This window comes from Sapajus apella, unplaced genomic scaffold (genome assembly GCF_009761245.1).
Source record: "Sapajus apella isolate SASKATOON/1434 unplaced genomic scaffold, GSC_monkey_1.0 scaffold3, whole genome shotgun sequence".
In the NCBI taxonomy this organism is placed as follows: domain Eukaryota; kingdom Metazoa; phylum Chordata; class Mammalia; order Primates; family Cebidae; genus Sapajus; species Sapajus apella.
The window spans coordinates 57,732,748-57,749,392 of record NW_022436943.1 but is presented as its reverse complement, the minus strand read 5'-3'; the positions used below and the strand labels follow the sequence as shown (position 1 = coordinate 57,749,392).

The window sequence follows — 16,645 nt, the reverse complement described above, 5'->3', positions numbered from 1 at the left end:
TCCCCACCAGCTGGCATAGAGGGTACTGGGCAGAGGCGTGGGGTCCACAGCCAGCCCTTCAGACCCCAGTCCTCCCTGCCAGCTGGTATAGAAGGTACTGGGCAAAGGTGTGGGGTGCATAGCCAGACCTTCAGACCCCAAACCCCCCTACCAGCACTCAGAGATGGGCACATGAACTGGGCTGCATCCTGGGAGCTGCTTCGCTCTACCTTTCTGAGCTTTGCATATCTTACAGGGGGGCTGCGATTGAATGGGATCATGGATAAGCCACCTAGCAGCGTACATGATCTTCTCAAAGTTATTATTTGTTCCAGAAGATCCAGACTCTTTTTGTTTGCCACAGTCATTTTTAAAATACGTATTTTGAAATAATTACAGATTCACAGGAAGTTATAAAGATAATACAAAAGTCTCATATACCTTTTACCCAGTTTATTCAAAAGTGGTTACATTTTAAAAAATTTTGGTAAAATATACATAACACAAAATTTACCATTTTAACCATTTTTAGGTATAGCGTTTAGTGGCATTAGGTACATTACTGTTGTTATGTGAACATCACCATTGTTCATCACTAGAACTTCTTTCATTATCCCAACCTAATGATTACATCTTATGTAACTATCATACCACATTAAACCAAGAAATTGGTTCCGGTGCAGTGTGTGTGTATAGTTTGAATCCACTTTTATTATGTGTAGATTCGTGTCATTACGTTTGCGGTCACGATGCAGCACTGTTTGTTGTCATTTGATCTGTGACAGTGAAGTATAGAAAGTTTCTTACCATTTATATCCCTTTACTTTTCCTTATTTTTTAAAAAAGGCACTCAAATATGTTAAATTTTATTGTTTCTCAATGCACACATTTATTTGTACTCAAAATTGTAAAAATAACACAAAGTTTCACTTCATTATAATCCAAGTTTTTGAAAGCCAGAAAATCTAATTATTATGCTCTAGCAAAACTACCCAGTGCTTTCTTTACATTCTTTCCCCATGAGTGACTTTGCTTCAAATTCTTTTTTTTTTTTTTTTTGGTAAGACGGAGTCTGGCTCTGCTCTGTTGCCCAAACTGGAGTGTAGTCTCAGCTCACTGCCACCTCCGCCTCCCGGGTTCAAGTGATTCTCCTGCCTCAGCCTCCGAAGTAGCTGGGACTACAGGTATGCACCACCTTACCTGGCTAATTTTTTCTATTTTTAGTAGAGATGGGGTTTCACCATGTTGGCCAGGCTGGTTCTGAACTCCTGATCTCAGGTGATCCCCCGCCTCGGCCTCCCAAAGTGTTGGGATTATAGGCATGAGCCATCGTGCCCAGTCTGCTTCAAGTTCTTGATGTTGGGTTTTCTGTCACTGATTTTAGGTTCCTAAAATACATGGGAAAATTTATGTCCTTTTGGTGCTTTTTTAGGTCAAATCAGTGAGTAGTGTTAAAATATACTGAGGTTATTCAAATACATTCAAATGACACAGATCACTTATAAATAACTGGTATCATGGTAAGAAGAAAAACATTCAAGAAGAAAAAACACATCACAGACTTTGTTATCAAAATTTTTGGCATATAGTCTATTCTAGCTATATATCCTGCTATGTAAAATTACCAGCAAGAAAGAAAAGCACAAGAATAATGTTCATGGCTGAAGTGACTTGGTGTCATAATCCCTGATTCCAGCGTTCTCGGAAGGATCCTGTCTGTTGAACATGTGGAAATGACAGCAGCATTGGAATGGTTCACGTCTTCATTCATTCTGAAGTCCCTTAGGCCCAGTGTTTGTTAGTACTCTTTCAAGCCTCGGAACTGTGCTGAGTAATGGGTGTCTCAATTTTGCGGTTCTCTCTCTCTGCACGGATAGCAGTATTTTTACTCCTCTTCTCTTTTAAAGCAAGTCATCTCGATTTCTTTGAGGATTGTTGCTCTTGTATCCTATTGTTGGGGTGAACCTGTGGTAGAAGGGAAGGGAACTCAGTACCAGGGTTGAGAGTCAAGTTATGAAGGTTCTTTATCAATGCCTCAGAACAGAAGTTATGAGAGGACTCCCTCCCTCATTCATGGTATAATTGGTGTAAGTATTTCTTCTGTGTTCATTGAGAACCACCTCCCACAGAGATAGACGTTTTGTTTCAATTGTCAAACATAATTTAGAAAACTTAGGAGGAATGCCTGGTGTATTTACCCGTGTGTGTGTGTGTGTGTGTGTGTGTGTGTGTGTGTGTACACTTTATCTATCTATCTGTCTATCTATATATATATACATGCATACACACACTTTAAGTTCTGGGGGACATGTGCAGAATGTGCAGGTTTGTTACATAGGTATACATGTGCCATGGTGGTTTACTGCATCCATCACCCTCTCACCTACATTAGATATTTCTCCTAATGCTATCCCTCCCCTAGCCCCCCACCCCCTGCTACCCATCCCTAGCCCCTCACCCCTCTGACAGGCTCTGGTGTGTGACATTCCCCTCCCTGTGTCCATGTGTTCTCATTGTTCAACACCCACTTATGAGTGAGAACATGTGGTGTTTGGTTTTCTGTTCTGGTGTCAGTTTGCTGAGAATGATGGCTTCCAGTTTCATCCATGTACCTGCAAAGGACATGAACTCATCCTTTTTTATGGCTGCATAGTATTCCATGGTGTATATGTGACACATTTTCCTTATCCAGTCTATCATTGATGGGCATTTGGGTTGGTTTCAAGTCTTTGCTATTGTGAACAGTGCCACAATAAACATACATGTGCATGTGTATTTATAATAGAATGATTTATAATCCTTTGGGTATATACCCAGTGATGGGATTGCTGGGTCAAATGGTATTTCTATTTCTAGATCCTTGAAGAATTACGACACTGTCTTCCACAATGGTTGACCTAATTTACATTCCCACACCAGCAGTGTAAAAGTATTCCTATTTCTCTACGACCTCTCCAGCATCTGTTGTCTCCTGATTTTTTTTAACGGTCACCATTCTAACTGGTGTAAGAGTTTACCTGTATTTTTATATGTCCCTGTTTTCTTTTTTTCTTTTTGATGTTCTAAGATTTATTGTTTTTATATTTTCTTCCCATTTAAGGAACTTCCTTTAGTCATTCTTGTAGGTTATATCTACTGGTGACAGATTATGCTAGTTTTCTTCCTCTGAGAATGTCTTGATTTCCCCTCCATTCCTGAATGATATTTTCACTGGTTATGGAATTTTAGATGGACAGTTCTTTTCTTTCAACATTTGAAAAATGTTGTGCCATTTCCTTCTGGCTTCCATTGTATTTGATGATAAATCTGCTGTCATTCACATAATTTTTCTCTACAGACTTCTTTCCTGCTACTTTTAGATTTTTTTCTTTGTCTTTAGTTTTCAGAAGTTTGATTATGATGTGTCTTGGCATGGATTTCTTTTTTTTTTTTGATTTTACTTTAAATTGTGGGATGCATGTGCAGAATGTGCAGGTTTGTTACATAGGTATATGTAAACCCTGGTGGTTTGCTGCATCAGTTAACCCATCATCTATGTTTTAAGCCCCACATGCATTAGGTAGTTGTCCTAATTCTCTCCTTTCCCTTTTCCCCCCACCCCTGACAGGCCCCAATGTGTGATGCTCCCCTCCCTGTGTCCATGTGTTCTCATTGTTCAACTCTCACTTCTGAATGAGAACATGTGGTGTTTGGTTTTCTGTTCCTGTGTCAGTTTGCTGAGAATGATGGCTTCCAGCTTCATCCACCTCCTTGCAAAGGACATGAACTCATCCTTTTTTATGGCTCCACTTGGCATGCATGGATTTCTTTGGGTTTATCTTGTCTGGAGTTTGCTCAGCTTCTTGAATTAGTGGATTTATACCTTTTGTCAAATTTGGGAAGTTTTCAGCTGTGATTTCTTTGGATACTTTCCCAGTTCTACTCTCTTTTTCTTCTTTTGGGACTCATGTCACAAATGTTAATCTTTTGTTATGGTCCCACGGGTCCTTGGGTCTATTCTTTTCTTTTTCATTCTCTTTTCTCTGTCACTCTTTCTCCTTTTCATTCTGCTTTGAGCCCATCCACTGAAGGTTTTGTTCTTGCCGTATTTTTCTGTTCTAAAATTTTCATTTGGGTTTTCTTTATATTTCTGATTTCTTTGCTGAGACACAGTGTTTTTTCACTTGTTATAGACAGGCTTTTCCTTGCACGTGAAGGCATTTTTGTGATGGCTGCTTTAAGTCCTTGTCAGTTAATTCTGACACCTGTGCTACCTAGTATTTGTGTCTGTTAATAGTCTTTTCTCATTACCGTTGATATTTTCCTGATTCTTGGAAAATCATGAGGAATGATTTTCGATTGAATCTTGGGCATATTAGGTATTATATTATGAGAGCCTGGATCTGATTTAAATCTTTGGTTTTAGCAGGCTCCATCTGACGCTGCTCTGGTGGGGAAAAAGGGGTACTGCCAGCCGGGGGTGGAAGTTCAGGTTCCCCACTCCATCTCTTTGATGCCTGGAGAAAAGTACACCTCATTACTGGTGGATGGGGGTGGGAGTTCAGGCTTCCAACTGGGCTGCTGATACCAATCCTAGCTAGGAGGGGCAAGGGTGCCTTAGTACTACCTTCCATGGGGCCTCCAGGACTCTTCAGTGGGTTGTAATAGCTTCATTACTGCTGGATGCTGGTGGAAGTCTTGGCTCTGTACTAGGCCTTCTCTGACACTAGCCCAGCTGGGAACAGGAAGGGGTGTTCTGTTACCTGCTGGGTAGTGTATTCTGAGTTTTTACTTGGGGTTTGTGAGACCGTCCAAATCAACAGTACCAGTTACCTCCTCTGCTGTTCCTCTGTGTCAAGCCCAGTCTATAGGACCTCAGGGGAGGCAGAGGGGGATAGAGGGGCATAGGGCCCTGGGGGACCCCAGTTGGGGAGGGTTTGTACAAGGTTTTGCAGCTATGAGGGTGATATTCTTCCCCCTTCTCCTGTCCATCTCACTCTGTCTCTGATGCACAGCAAACGATCTGGAAGGATACAGGCACCACACTGTGCTCAGTGATGCTCTGACTCTCGGAGGGGCTGCTGGGGCTGTCTGCATTCCATAGACTGCTGTTTTATTTGCTGTTACCATGAGCGTGTACTCCTATGTACCTTATGTAATAAACAATAATGGTAATATTAAAAGCTGGTGTAAGGGCTGGGGACCCATAATGCCTGAACCCTATCTTGTTCTACTCATCCTACCCTTAAGACTCCCAGCAGGTGGACATACAGAGGACAGCAGCAGGGGGAGGACAGCAGGAGGTGGAGGACACTCTGCCTTGTGTGCAGGGTGCCAGAACATCCTGTGAGCCGGCTGGCTGTGAGCATCCGTGATTCCAGCCCAAGGCTCAACTGACCCTCCTCCCCCCTTTCCTTGTGGGCCTGAAAGTTGGGGAGGGGACCCTCAGAGGAGGCCAGCCCCAGCTGATCATGTCTGTGGCCCATGGCCAGAGCAGTGGCCACCTTCTGCTGTACCTTGGAACCCTCCCTAAGTGCAAGGGGCTCAGTCTCCCCCTGGGGCCTCTGAACCCATATTCCAGTTCACAGATGCCTTCTGGGAGGAGTTGGGCCAAACACCTTGCTTGTCTCAAGGTCCCAGAGCAGTTAGGGATGTCAGAGGTTGCAGATAGAATCTGGCTGTTCTTGGCTGGGAATGTTGGTAAATCAGAGATAAGAAATGAGGACTTATTAGTACAGTTATTTTAAGATTTTCTGTTGGAATGGTACAGAGTAGCTGGCTAAAACCTGGCAAATAGTTACTAGAAATTGAACGTTAAAACCCCAAACTTTTGTCATTTTCTTTGTATGGAGTATGTCATTTTCCCTTTGAATTCTTTTGGTAAGGATGAGCGCACAGTAATTGGACCTAAAAATGCATCCAAATTATAGCATCTTCATCAGGACTAGCTGACAACATAATTATGATTATATTTCAGGGCATAAGATATGTTTTTTCATATTAGTCCACTATACAAAACAAAAGTGGCTCCTTTGTTGTTATTTTGGCGGATCAACAGTTCTTAATATTTGGGGGATGCGGACTGACCGGCGCTCTCTCTGTGAGCTTTGGCATTTTGCCATTTATTCGCTGCTTTACAAACATCCCCAATGAGTGCAGTGACCCTCCCCGTGGGAGGCCTGGGAGGCACGCATATGTTCTGTTGAAGAGGGTACACCATGCTTTCTGCTCTGGGCTTTTGGAACGGGCTGCTTTTACGTATGAAATTGCAATGCTAGGAGCCACACAGAGCCCAGCTGGGGAGCCTGGCTGTCAGGACCAGCCCTGTGCTCATGACCACTTCTCCCATGGGGAGTTCTATGGTCCGGTGGGCTCTGTGTGGCCTTATGTTCTTTACTGACGCTGACCCTGGACACGCCATGTGGCACTGTGGAGCCCCAGGCCTGGGTCAGGGAGATCTGAATTCTGCTTGACTGTGCACGTCCCTGGCTAAGGGGTCAGCCTCTCTCTCTCAACCTCCGTCCTCTGTTGTAGAATGGGGATCATGGGCCAACCAACAGAGAGGTAGGGGACTGAAGGAGGGGATGTTAGTGGGGATGGGTGGGGGGTAGAGCCCATGCCTGATGCACTCTAGAGTTGGGGAGCCCCTCCCGTGACCACCTGTGCAAGTCTGGCCACCTTTCAAGATCCATTCAAGCGCCTCTTCCCGTAACTTCCCAGGCACCTCAGCCAACGCTTTCCCCTTTCCTTTGCTCACAGTCTTCATGATTTGCAGTGTGTAACTCAGCCTCCTCACTAGTTGAACACCTATTATGTGCCATGCTGGGGACATGGACCTGAATAAGGCACCATCCTTTCCTGAGCAGCTTAGAGCGGATCCTCCTGAACCATGTCGGATCTGCTGTGTTACCCTTTACCTTGCTTTTAGTAGGTCTAGCAGTCTTTCTGATTTTTAAATGTTATTTGGACTCATTGTAGAAAATACAGAAGTCATTATTATTATTATTATTTGAGACAGAGTCTTTCTCTGTTGCCCAGGCTGGAGTGCAATAGTGTGATCTTGGCTCACTGCAACCTCCACCTCCCATATTCAAGCGATTCTCCTGCCTCAGCCTCCTGAGTAGCTGGGACTACAGGGGCATGCCACCACACCCAGCTAATTCTTTGTATTTTTAGTAGAGACGGAGTTCCACCATGTTGGCCAGGCTGGTTTGGAACTCCTGACCTCGTGATCCATCCGCCTTGGCCTCCCAAAGTGCTGGGATTATGAGTGGAAGTTTTTTTTTTTTTTTTTTTTTTTTTTTTAAAGTTTCACAGTGAAAATTTTGGTTTATTTTCTTTCGGCCTGGATGGCTCTGCTTCCTTCCATCCATTCATAAATAATGTCTATCCATGAATAACAAAATTGTATTCATACAAAATAGCTGTGTTCCATTCTTTAAAACTAGTGTTCACTAGGAGCATTTCCCTGTGCCATTCAGTATTCTTTGAAATGTGATGTTCAGTGGCTGTATCGTAATTCGTTTTGTGAGTGTCTGGATTTGTCCACTGCTGAGCAGTTCAGTTGCTTCTGGGAACTTGACAGTATAAATACTTGTGCGTTGAATATCTTAGTGCACAATCCCCATTCTCATTTTGGATGATCACGGGGAGTTATGAGTGAGTATCTTTGAGGCTCTTGGCTCCTTTGCTATGGCAGTATTTGTTCATGAGAGCAGCAGACTCCACCGTTGTGTGTGTCTGTGCATGCGTGTCTGTGTGTGCATGTCTGTGCTGCAGAGCAACTTGGTAGGGAGAAGTGGTCTTGGGCATAGGGCTGGTCGCGAAAGCCAGGCTCCCTGGAAACCTCTGAGCAGACCTCTGTGGGCGGATGACCTGAAAGAGGCTGCCTTGCAGGCCAGAGAGATGGGGAGGCTTAGGTCACACTGGGCTGCCTCTACACTGGCCTTTTAACACACTTTCTGCCCACTCAATCTGCACACTCTCCTCCCTGCTCACCAGACCTCTGATTATTTTGTAATTTTAATATAGATGCTGGCCTTTTACTCAAAGGCTTGGAGGACTGTCAGCTGGTAAAAGTCATTTGCCCAGTGAAGCCAGTGCATGCTTGGTGGTGGCCATTGTCACCCAGTTGGCCAGAAGATGCTTCCTTTTGTTAGAGCAGACCGTCCCCAGGCCTGATGAGGGTGCCTGCTTTCTAAACATCTCTGCCTATATCTCAGCCACCTTGTGTGACTCTGTGACCGTGTGAGGGAAATCTCACTTTCTGAGTGTCTTCCTCATGGCTGGATTTAGTGCTTGCCCTCCCCATTCTTGCTGCGTTTTTCAGGAGCAGCCCTTCTTCTCTTCCACCTTCTCCCTAAGGGCTTTCTCTGTCACTAAGGACTGGGTGTTCTGCCTCTTGCTTGCTATGAGCTGAAGGTTTGTTTCCCTGTAAAATTCACAAATCAAAACCTACCCCTGAATGTGATGGTCTAGTAGGTAGGGTCTTTGGGAGATGGTCAGGTCATGAGGGTGGGGCCCTTGTGAATGGAATTAGTGCCCTTATAAAAGAAACCCCAAAGAACTACCTTGCCGCTTCCACCATGTGAGGATACAGCCAGAAGGCTCCGGCTATGAATCAGGAAGGAGCCCTCACCAGGCATTGATTCTGCCAGCATCTCTATCTCAGACTTCCCAGACTCCAGAACTGTGAGGTTTAAAGTTCTGTTAATAAGCCACCCAGTTGTGGCATTTGGTCATAGCTACTTGGATGGACTGAGACAGGGCCTTTGGAAGGATTTGGCTTCTTGCACTTCCATCTTTAGGCTTGATGCTCCTCCTTGGGTGCTGACCCTGTTTCTCTGCCCCACTATATCTGAACCCCACCCCGTCTTGCACCACCTGCTCCTAGTAGGCATCTGTGTGCTGACGTCCCACCCAAAACCACCTGATCCTGCCCACCAGACCTGTCCTTGCTCCCTTAGCCTCCCCTGTCTCTGTTGTTGCTCATGTCTGGTCAGCGATGGTGTCATGCCTGCTTGGCCACTCCTCTGCAGACCTGTATCCAGACCTTCATCTCTGCCCTCATCCCTGCACAGGCTCTTGGGTGTCAGGCCCACCGTCCTGTGCTGATGCACTCCTTTCTTCTCCCTCCCTCATTCCGCCATGGCCACTTGCTGTCCTCCAGGAGCATCGAGGTGATCAAGACTAGCCAGATGCTGTTTCCAGTGACCTCACCTTCTAGGGAGAGCCATGTGATGGGGCCATGCAGAGTCCAGTGGGTGGACACGCAGGGGAGCTGGTGCAGCTCAGGCATGTGGGGCCTCTCCTTTGGGGCCAGCCCCTGCAGACACGGTTTCTCCTTGCCTTTGCTCTGCTGGTGGACTCCTGGCTCTCTCAGGAGCTGCCAGTGCCTGCTCAGTGACTGTGCTGGGCCTTTGGATCTCTGTCCCTGTGCCGTCAGCAGGCCCACTCATTTCCCTCACTCCTGCCTCGCTGGCACTTGGAGTGTTTCCTGCCTGAGCCTGCAGGTCTCCTGCCCACCTGTCCTTCCTGGAGTTTCACTGCCCTGTAGCACTGAGCTCTGGCTGTCCCTTGGCTGAGAAGCCTCTCCTGTTTGTGGCAGCCTGTCCAGGTCAGGATCCACTCCAATCTCATGGCCTGCATCACATGGCAGAGCTTTCTGTTATGTGAGAGTCGTTTCAGGTCCCCATGTTTGTCTCTGCCTCCACCTCAGGAGCTCCAGGTCCAGCCTGAGAGAGCTGAGCACACAGACACATCTGTTATGCAAATTCATAACAGATGGCCAAGGCCAGGTGCCATCCCGGGTCCTCAGACTTTAGGTGGTGTGGAACAGTTGAGCAGCAGTTTATTTCCAGTAGCCTCCAACACTTTGTCATATACAAATGCAAAATACTTTTGTTTACGTCATCTCCGGGAGTGCTTGGTGTGCCTTTGAACTGGGAGACCTCTTGTAATAGTCCTGTGGTCCGCAGAAGTTCGGCTCCATTACATGTCACATAATTCCCATTTTCCTGAGAGCACCCTAGGAACCAAGAATACTTAGAGGTATTGGGAAATAATTTCAGTAAAAACCATTACTTGAGATTGTTCTGTGACATGTCTGTCTCTCCAGTGAGATGGTGGCCTCCTCTTGTGGCAGGGCCTGGGCCTCATGCCCGATTTATCTCTGTCTCCAGTGCCTGGGATGGGGCCCACCTGTGGTCACTGCTCAGTGGACCCTGAAATGAATGCATTTGAAGTTGATATGTGCTTTTGGGATTATGCTCTTGTCTGTAATGAGTTTTATTTCCGACGTTGCTGGATGTAGAGTCCTAAGTATTTTAGCTGTAACCTGGAGGACCTCAGCTCTTGGGCTGTAACTAAACATAACTCATGTCAAATGCAAGTAGGAGAGAATCTGGTGCCTGCCCCTTGCCCATGATGACTTGAGCAAGTTGCTTTTCCTCTCTCAGCCTCAGTTTCCTCACCTGTGGACTAGGGATTACAAACCCCTTTCTGCCTAAATCATCGGATTATTGTAGGATTAGCAGGAAGCACATTGAAAACAACTTGGCCTCATATAAAGAAAAACGTGTTACTCTGATCTCCTCTTGTTTGGGAAGCATGTTGGGTTCCTTAGGAATAAAACATTTCCTGGAAGAAACATCGATTGGCGGTATTCATGAGAGATTTTCATTGACGAAGCAATGTTCTGCTTTGTTAAATTTTGATTTCAGTGTTGCTGGTAGGAAAGAATTCTCTTAGGTTATTACCTCCCTGCTAGTTCATGGAGAAAGCCTTTCTGAATCAAGAGAGGGGCTCGCTCCTGGGTCCCCAGTGCCTTGCAAGGACTCCATCTTCACGCCAGCAAGGACGGGTTGGCCTACTCACTGCCTTTCCTCCTAATTTCCTCTTTCTGTTTGGAGAGTTTTACTGTAAAGAGGAGAGAAAGAAATGGGATGGGGGAATGGGGATCAGGAGATGTTTTTGTTCTAATATGGGAGAATAAGAGTAATTTTTATAGGCTAATGGAAAGATCTAGTACAGAGGGAAGCATTGACCTGAAGAATGATCATCAGAGAGGGAGGGTCCTACACACTCAAACTATCATGTGTCCTTTGCCTAGTGACCTTTCCACACAGGGCTGTGCGAGCATCTTCCTGGGTGCAAGCAATCAGGTATGCACTATCTTTAGAGAATTTGAAAGCAATGATCACACAAGTGAAGTGTTGGTCTGCTTCTAGTATCTCCATGAACCAGCAATTCCAGGCAATATCAGAGATATGATAGCCCTGCTCTGGGGCGGGCCAGTGCCCTCACCTGCACACCTTGTGCCCCGCTCACTGTGCTCACCTTCACACCTGCAGGAGCGAGGCGGGAGATGACAGAAGACGCAGGTGGACTGGAAGAGGTGGTAGAGGCAGTTGTTTCCTGGTTGCTTCCAGTGAGATAAGAAGCCAGGTCAGCTGTTGAGAGTGAGGAGTGAGGAGGGTGAGATACTTGCTCACCATCACCAGAAAGCACAGAGCTCGTGTGATTGCCGTGTATTTGTACAGCATCACCAGTCAATGCCGTAGAAGTAGTGTATGACTTCCAGACAGTGTTGAGAGTCCCCAGGAGGCTGATGAGGGGGATGTCAAGGGGAGCTGGGGGTGGATTGTCAGCCGTCCAGCTGCTGGGCGAGGGCACACCGTGGGTGCAGAGCTCTGCTGCGTCAGTGCTGTGCTTTCTGGGTGCCTGCTGGGTTCTTGCTGCTGAGTAGCCATGTCCCCAAAGTTCCTATGGATTCCAGCAACTGACAGATGACTGCTTCTCTGAGGTCCCAGCTTTCTAGCATTTAGGGACTAGAGTTGGGAATTTAACCTGAGTCTTTTGGCTCCAAAGCCATTGTCCTTTTCAGTGGACAAAGCCACTTCATTTCAGTCTAGGTGTAAAAATAATAATACAAAGATCTGACTTTTAATTGTTATTGAATCCTGAATTTAACGTTTTGTATATGCCTGTCATTATTTTATCAGTCTGAAAAACGAGAGTTTTATTTCTCTGATTACGTCTTCCTGCCTAGTATAATGGGATGAACATAACGAACTATTGGTAAATTTTTGAACAATTTTAATGTTTTAAATAGGAATTAAGTGGCTTTAAAAGGCAACAAATTCCCATCCTTTCATTGAAAGGTACTTGGCTCTTGAGAAATGCTATTTTGGTTAATTTTTCCTTGCATCTAATTTGAGAGAGTCTAGCATGACTACTTAATGGCCATCAGTGTGCAGTTCATTCATTTCAGGGGTAGGATTTAGTTTTTCAAGTTGCATATTTGTTTTTTACTTATCCTGGAATCTGGGCTGTTGAGTAGATTTGGGTAACAAGAAGGTTCATATTACACACTATTCAGAAGAACTGAGGTTTGAGATACTGAAGAAAAGGCCGGGCACGGTGGCTCAGCCTGTAATCCCAGCACTTTGGGAGGCCGAGGCATGTGGATCACAAGGTCAGGAGTTCGAGACCAGCCTGGCCAGCATTGTGAAACCCTATTTCTACTAAAAATACAAAAATTAGCTGGGCATGGTGGCACGTACCTGTAATCTGAGCTACTCTGGAGGCTGAGGCAGGAGAATTGCTTGAACCCGGGAGGCAGAGGTTGCAGTGAGCTGGGACCGTGCCACTGCACTCCAGCCTGAGTGACAGAGTGAGACTCTATCAAAAAAAAAAAAAAAAAAAAAAAAGGAAGAAGCAGATACTGAAGAAAGAACTTTCCAGCCCCTGGAACTCCCTGAAGATGGAAGTAGTGGCCTGCTGTGGAGGTGACTGCCAGAGGGACACAGTTTGGCAGAGGCTGGTGATGGCTCAGAAGGGGCAGCTTTCAGTAGTTTCTTTGGCAATTGGAAGTAATAATTGTTTAAGTGGAGATGAAATAACATATTTTTCTTTCTTTTTTTTTTTTTTTTACAGAAAACACGGCCATCTTTATGTGTAAATGTTGTAACCTTTTCTCACCAAATCAGTCGGAACTCCTCTCCCATGTTTCAGAGAAGCACATGGACGAAGGGGTTAATGTTGATGAGATTATTATTCCCCTTAGGCCTCTGAGTACACCTGAACCCCCCAATTCACGCAAGACTGGAGATGGTAAGGAGGCTGGGGGTGGGGGGCAGGGCACCTCCCAACCCGCTTGTTGATATTGATTTGCTCCGTGAACATAGTAGAAGCCTAGAAAATCCACATTTCCAAACCAGAAGTCACAGTAACTGCCCAGTTATACATATGCTCAAATAAGAGTGTGTCTTTGAAATCCCCATAGCTGGCCCCCTGTAGGTGTCCTCCAGTGTCCGGTTGGCAAGTGAATGAATGAACGAACGAATGAATGAAAGGAGATGGCAGTATTCAACAGTGTGAAAAACATGAGCTCATTGTCAGACAAGTGTGAGTTTAATCCAGCCCTAGCACCTACTGGCTGCATTACCTAAAGCCATTGATGTTACTTCTCCAAGCCTCATTTTGCTTATCTGGACAAATGAAGAGAAATATGTTGGTTACAAGGGGGCCTGTGAGGATGAAGTTAATTACAGCACCTAAGCTGATGCCTGGCACATGGAAGACAATAAATGGAAGCTGTTGTTCTAACATACATGGTTAATAAAAAAGTCTGTATCATCTTACAGCATTTTCCAATTGTCCCCGTAAACCCCGAACAAGGATTCAGATTGCAAAGCTTTGATTCATACAGGATCCTTTGAGATGTGCAAAGTGAGATGCATCTTGTCTGTAGTGTCCAGACATCTTTCACTGAGTGGTTATCAGATGCAGCAGGTGCATGGATCAGAGATACCATCCAGGCACTGTAATTAGGTCCCCACAGACAGAGAAAACATATAGTACATGAGGAACCGCTGCAAAGATGCTCACAAAACTCTGTGATAAAGGACAGCAGCCAGTCTCCTGTGCGGAAACCCAATACATAGCAGTCCATGTCCCATTGCAGGGTTCATCAGCCACACTAATAATCCAGTGGCTCTTGCCTGGGAATATTCAGACTGGCATTTCTAAATAAGCTGGCTATTGATCATCTGTCGGGCACCATTAACAAGGAGATATTCCAGACAAAAAATGTTTTGGTTAATAAGTCCCTCTGGCCATTCTCAGGGTTCTCGGAGAAACATGCCTGACAGAAGATTAAGTTTTTGAGAAGTTAGGAAGTTCAGCAAGTTATAGTGGAAACGAAGAGGGTGCAGCACCTGAAGGTAGCGGTGGCGAATAAGGAGCAGCAGTCATCACCATCAGCCAATAGTGGGTGTGTCCATGCGGGCTCAGCCCCTCACAGGCCTTGTGAGCAGACCTGTCCTCTCCCCATTTAGAGGAAGCAGGAGTGAGGAGGAAAGTTATATGTAATTGCATCTCAACCAGTAGCACACACTTGAGACTCTTTGTTGGGGGGTAGAGGAGGAAAGTTTGCAGGGGGCACTGAGAGTCAGAACCTGCTTGGTGCCAAGGGCCTTGCAATTCAGCGCCCTCCTCCCCGCCCAGCCTGTGTGAGTCACGACCCCTGGGCAGGAGCTTTGTGACACCCATATCCCCCACGGCCCACGTCTCTGCTGAGCAGTCAGTGCCTTGCTTTCTAAAGAGTGTAGCTTCACAGAGAGGGCTTGAGTCAAGAACTGTGGACAATCTGTGTACCTGCCTCTAGGGTTGAATGTATATGGACTCAGAAAAATGGATGATGTCTCAGATAGAAGCCGTGTGAATTAACGTGGGAAGAACTTCTAGAGGGGCTCTTGCAAAGCCTTTAGTTCTTTGCTTATTAAGATTCTCTTCTTTCTAAATGAGGTGTGAATAAGAGGGGAATTTTAATTTTTAAGGTTTTCATTTTCTTTTTGAGACAGTCTCACTCTGTTGCCCAGGCTGGAGTGCAGTGGCATGACCTCGACTCACTGCCACCTCTGCCTTTTGGGCTCAGGCATTCCGCTCACCTCAGCCACCTAAGTAGCTAGGACTATAGGCGCCCACGACCACACCGAGCTAATTTTTGTATTTTATGCAGAGACAGAGTTTTATCCTGTTGCTCAGGCTGGTCTCAGACTTCTAGATTCAATCAATCCCTCCACCTAGGCCTCCCAGAATGCTGTGATGACAGGCAAGAGCCACCACTTCCAGCCTTTCTTTTCTTTTGTAAATAGGAAATGAATAAATGATGAAAAAGCAGAATTCACATAGAATTATGAGTGTTCTGTACCTAACTTGTGTTAGTGAGAGAGAGCGCTGTCCATGCAGGAGCTGGTCCTGAGCTCCTGCCCCTTCCCAGCCCCCATGCCCCTCTCCTCTCTCTCGTCACTGATCTACAGCCACTGGCCCCAGGCCGCTGGTGGAGGAGCAACTGAATACAAAGGCCACCCTCTGCCTGGGAAGCCCCGGGTTGGTGTTTTTGCTGGTTCACTCCTGCATGTGCCTGGGACTCACTCAGCCTGGGGTCATCTTGAGGAACATTTCTCTGGGCCCAGGTAGGGCTGCAGGACCTTTCACTGGGCTCCCAGAACCCCATAACTGGACTTGTTCCAGACCTTTGTCTCTCGTGGGTGTGCTTTCATTTGTCTCTGTTTCTCTTGCTTGTGAGGAAATGTCCCAAGGAAGGGATTTGGGCTGTTCAGCTCTTAGCTTCAGGTCCTGGTGTGGAGCCTGGCACAGGGCACAGCCCCTTTCCTGTATGTTCAGTGAATGAATTACCTTTTTTTGTCCTTGTTTTCTTGCCTGGGGCCTTGCTGCCCTCCCTCCGTCCCAGCTGTCACCCTTTGCTCAGGAAACTTCAGTGGCTTTACCCCCAAAGCAGGGCTCCCCAAACTAATTTGACCTGGAGACCCTTCTGACTAGCATAAAGCCCCTGACATCTATGAAGTGCCCTTGGCAGCATGGGTTCACTGGTGGGGCTCTTCTTTTGGTACTGTAGGCTCCTTCTGTAGCCAAACAACTGGAGGTCCTCTAGGCCCCTGGCTTCTTTTTCCCCTTGTGGGGTTGCAGGTGAACTCATACCTGGCTTCCTGTAGGTGTCCTCCAGTGTCTGGTTGGCAAATGAATGAATGAAAGGAGGTGGCAGTATTCAACAGTGTGAAAAATATGAGCTTGTTGTCAGACAAGTGTGGGTTTAACCCAGCACTTGTAAAACTTCCTTTAACCCCTCCAGACAGCCTTTGGTGCTTCTCCTGGGTGAATACACCATGTGGGTAAACTCATCAAAGCAATTACACTTTTCCTTTATACTTTTTTCCTCTCAATTATAAGAGTGATTTTTTTTGAGATGGAGTTTCGCTCTCGTTACCTGGGCTGGAGTGCAACGACGTGATCTTGGCTCACTGCAACCTCCATCTCCTGGGTTCAAGTGATTCTTCTGCCTCAGCCTCTCGAGTAGCTAGGATTACAGGCACCCACCACCATGCCCAGCTAATTTTTGTATTTTTGGTAGAGACAGGCTTGCCATGTTGGCCAGGCTGGTCTCAAACTCCTGACTTCAGGTGAGCCACCTGCCTCCCAAAGTGCTGGAATTACAGGCATGAGGCACTGTGCCCGGCCCTGAAATCTTGCTGTAAAAGAAAATTAAAGCAATATAAAATGGGGAAAGCACGTTTTCTTAACTGCCTTCCAAATTCTAGAAATAATGCTGCTAACAATTAAATGTACTTCCAGACCTTTTTCTCTGCATATGTAAATATAAATA

General features: G+C 46.0%; 1 protein-coding gene across 4 annotated transcripts in view; it reads left to right on the top strand.

Annotated features, from left to right (window-relative positions):
- ZFAT (zinc finger and AT-hook domain containing) overlaps positions 1-16,645 on the top strand; it is a 220,908-nt gene that overhangs the window by 31,579 nt on the left and 172,684 nt on the right. For all 4 annotated transcript variants that reach the window (XM_032254175.1, XM_032254165.1, XM_032254188.1 and 1 more), the window contains one exon: positions 12,895-13,071. In XM_032254175.1, the coding sequence (XP_032110066.1) occupies positions 12,895-13,071 (177 nt within the window). Of the gene's footprint in view, positions 1-12,894; positions 13,072-16,645 lie in introns of those variants that run through there.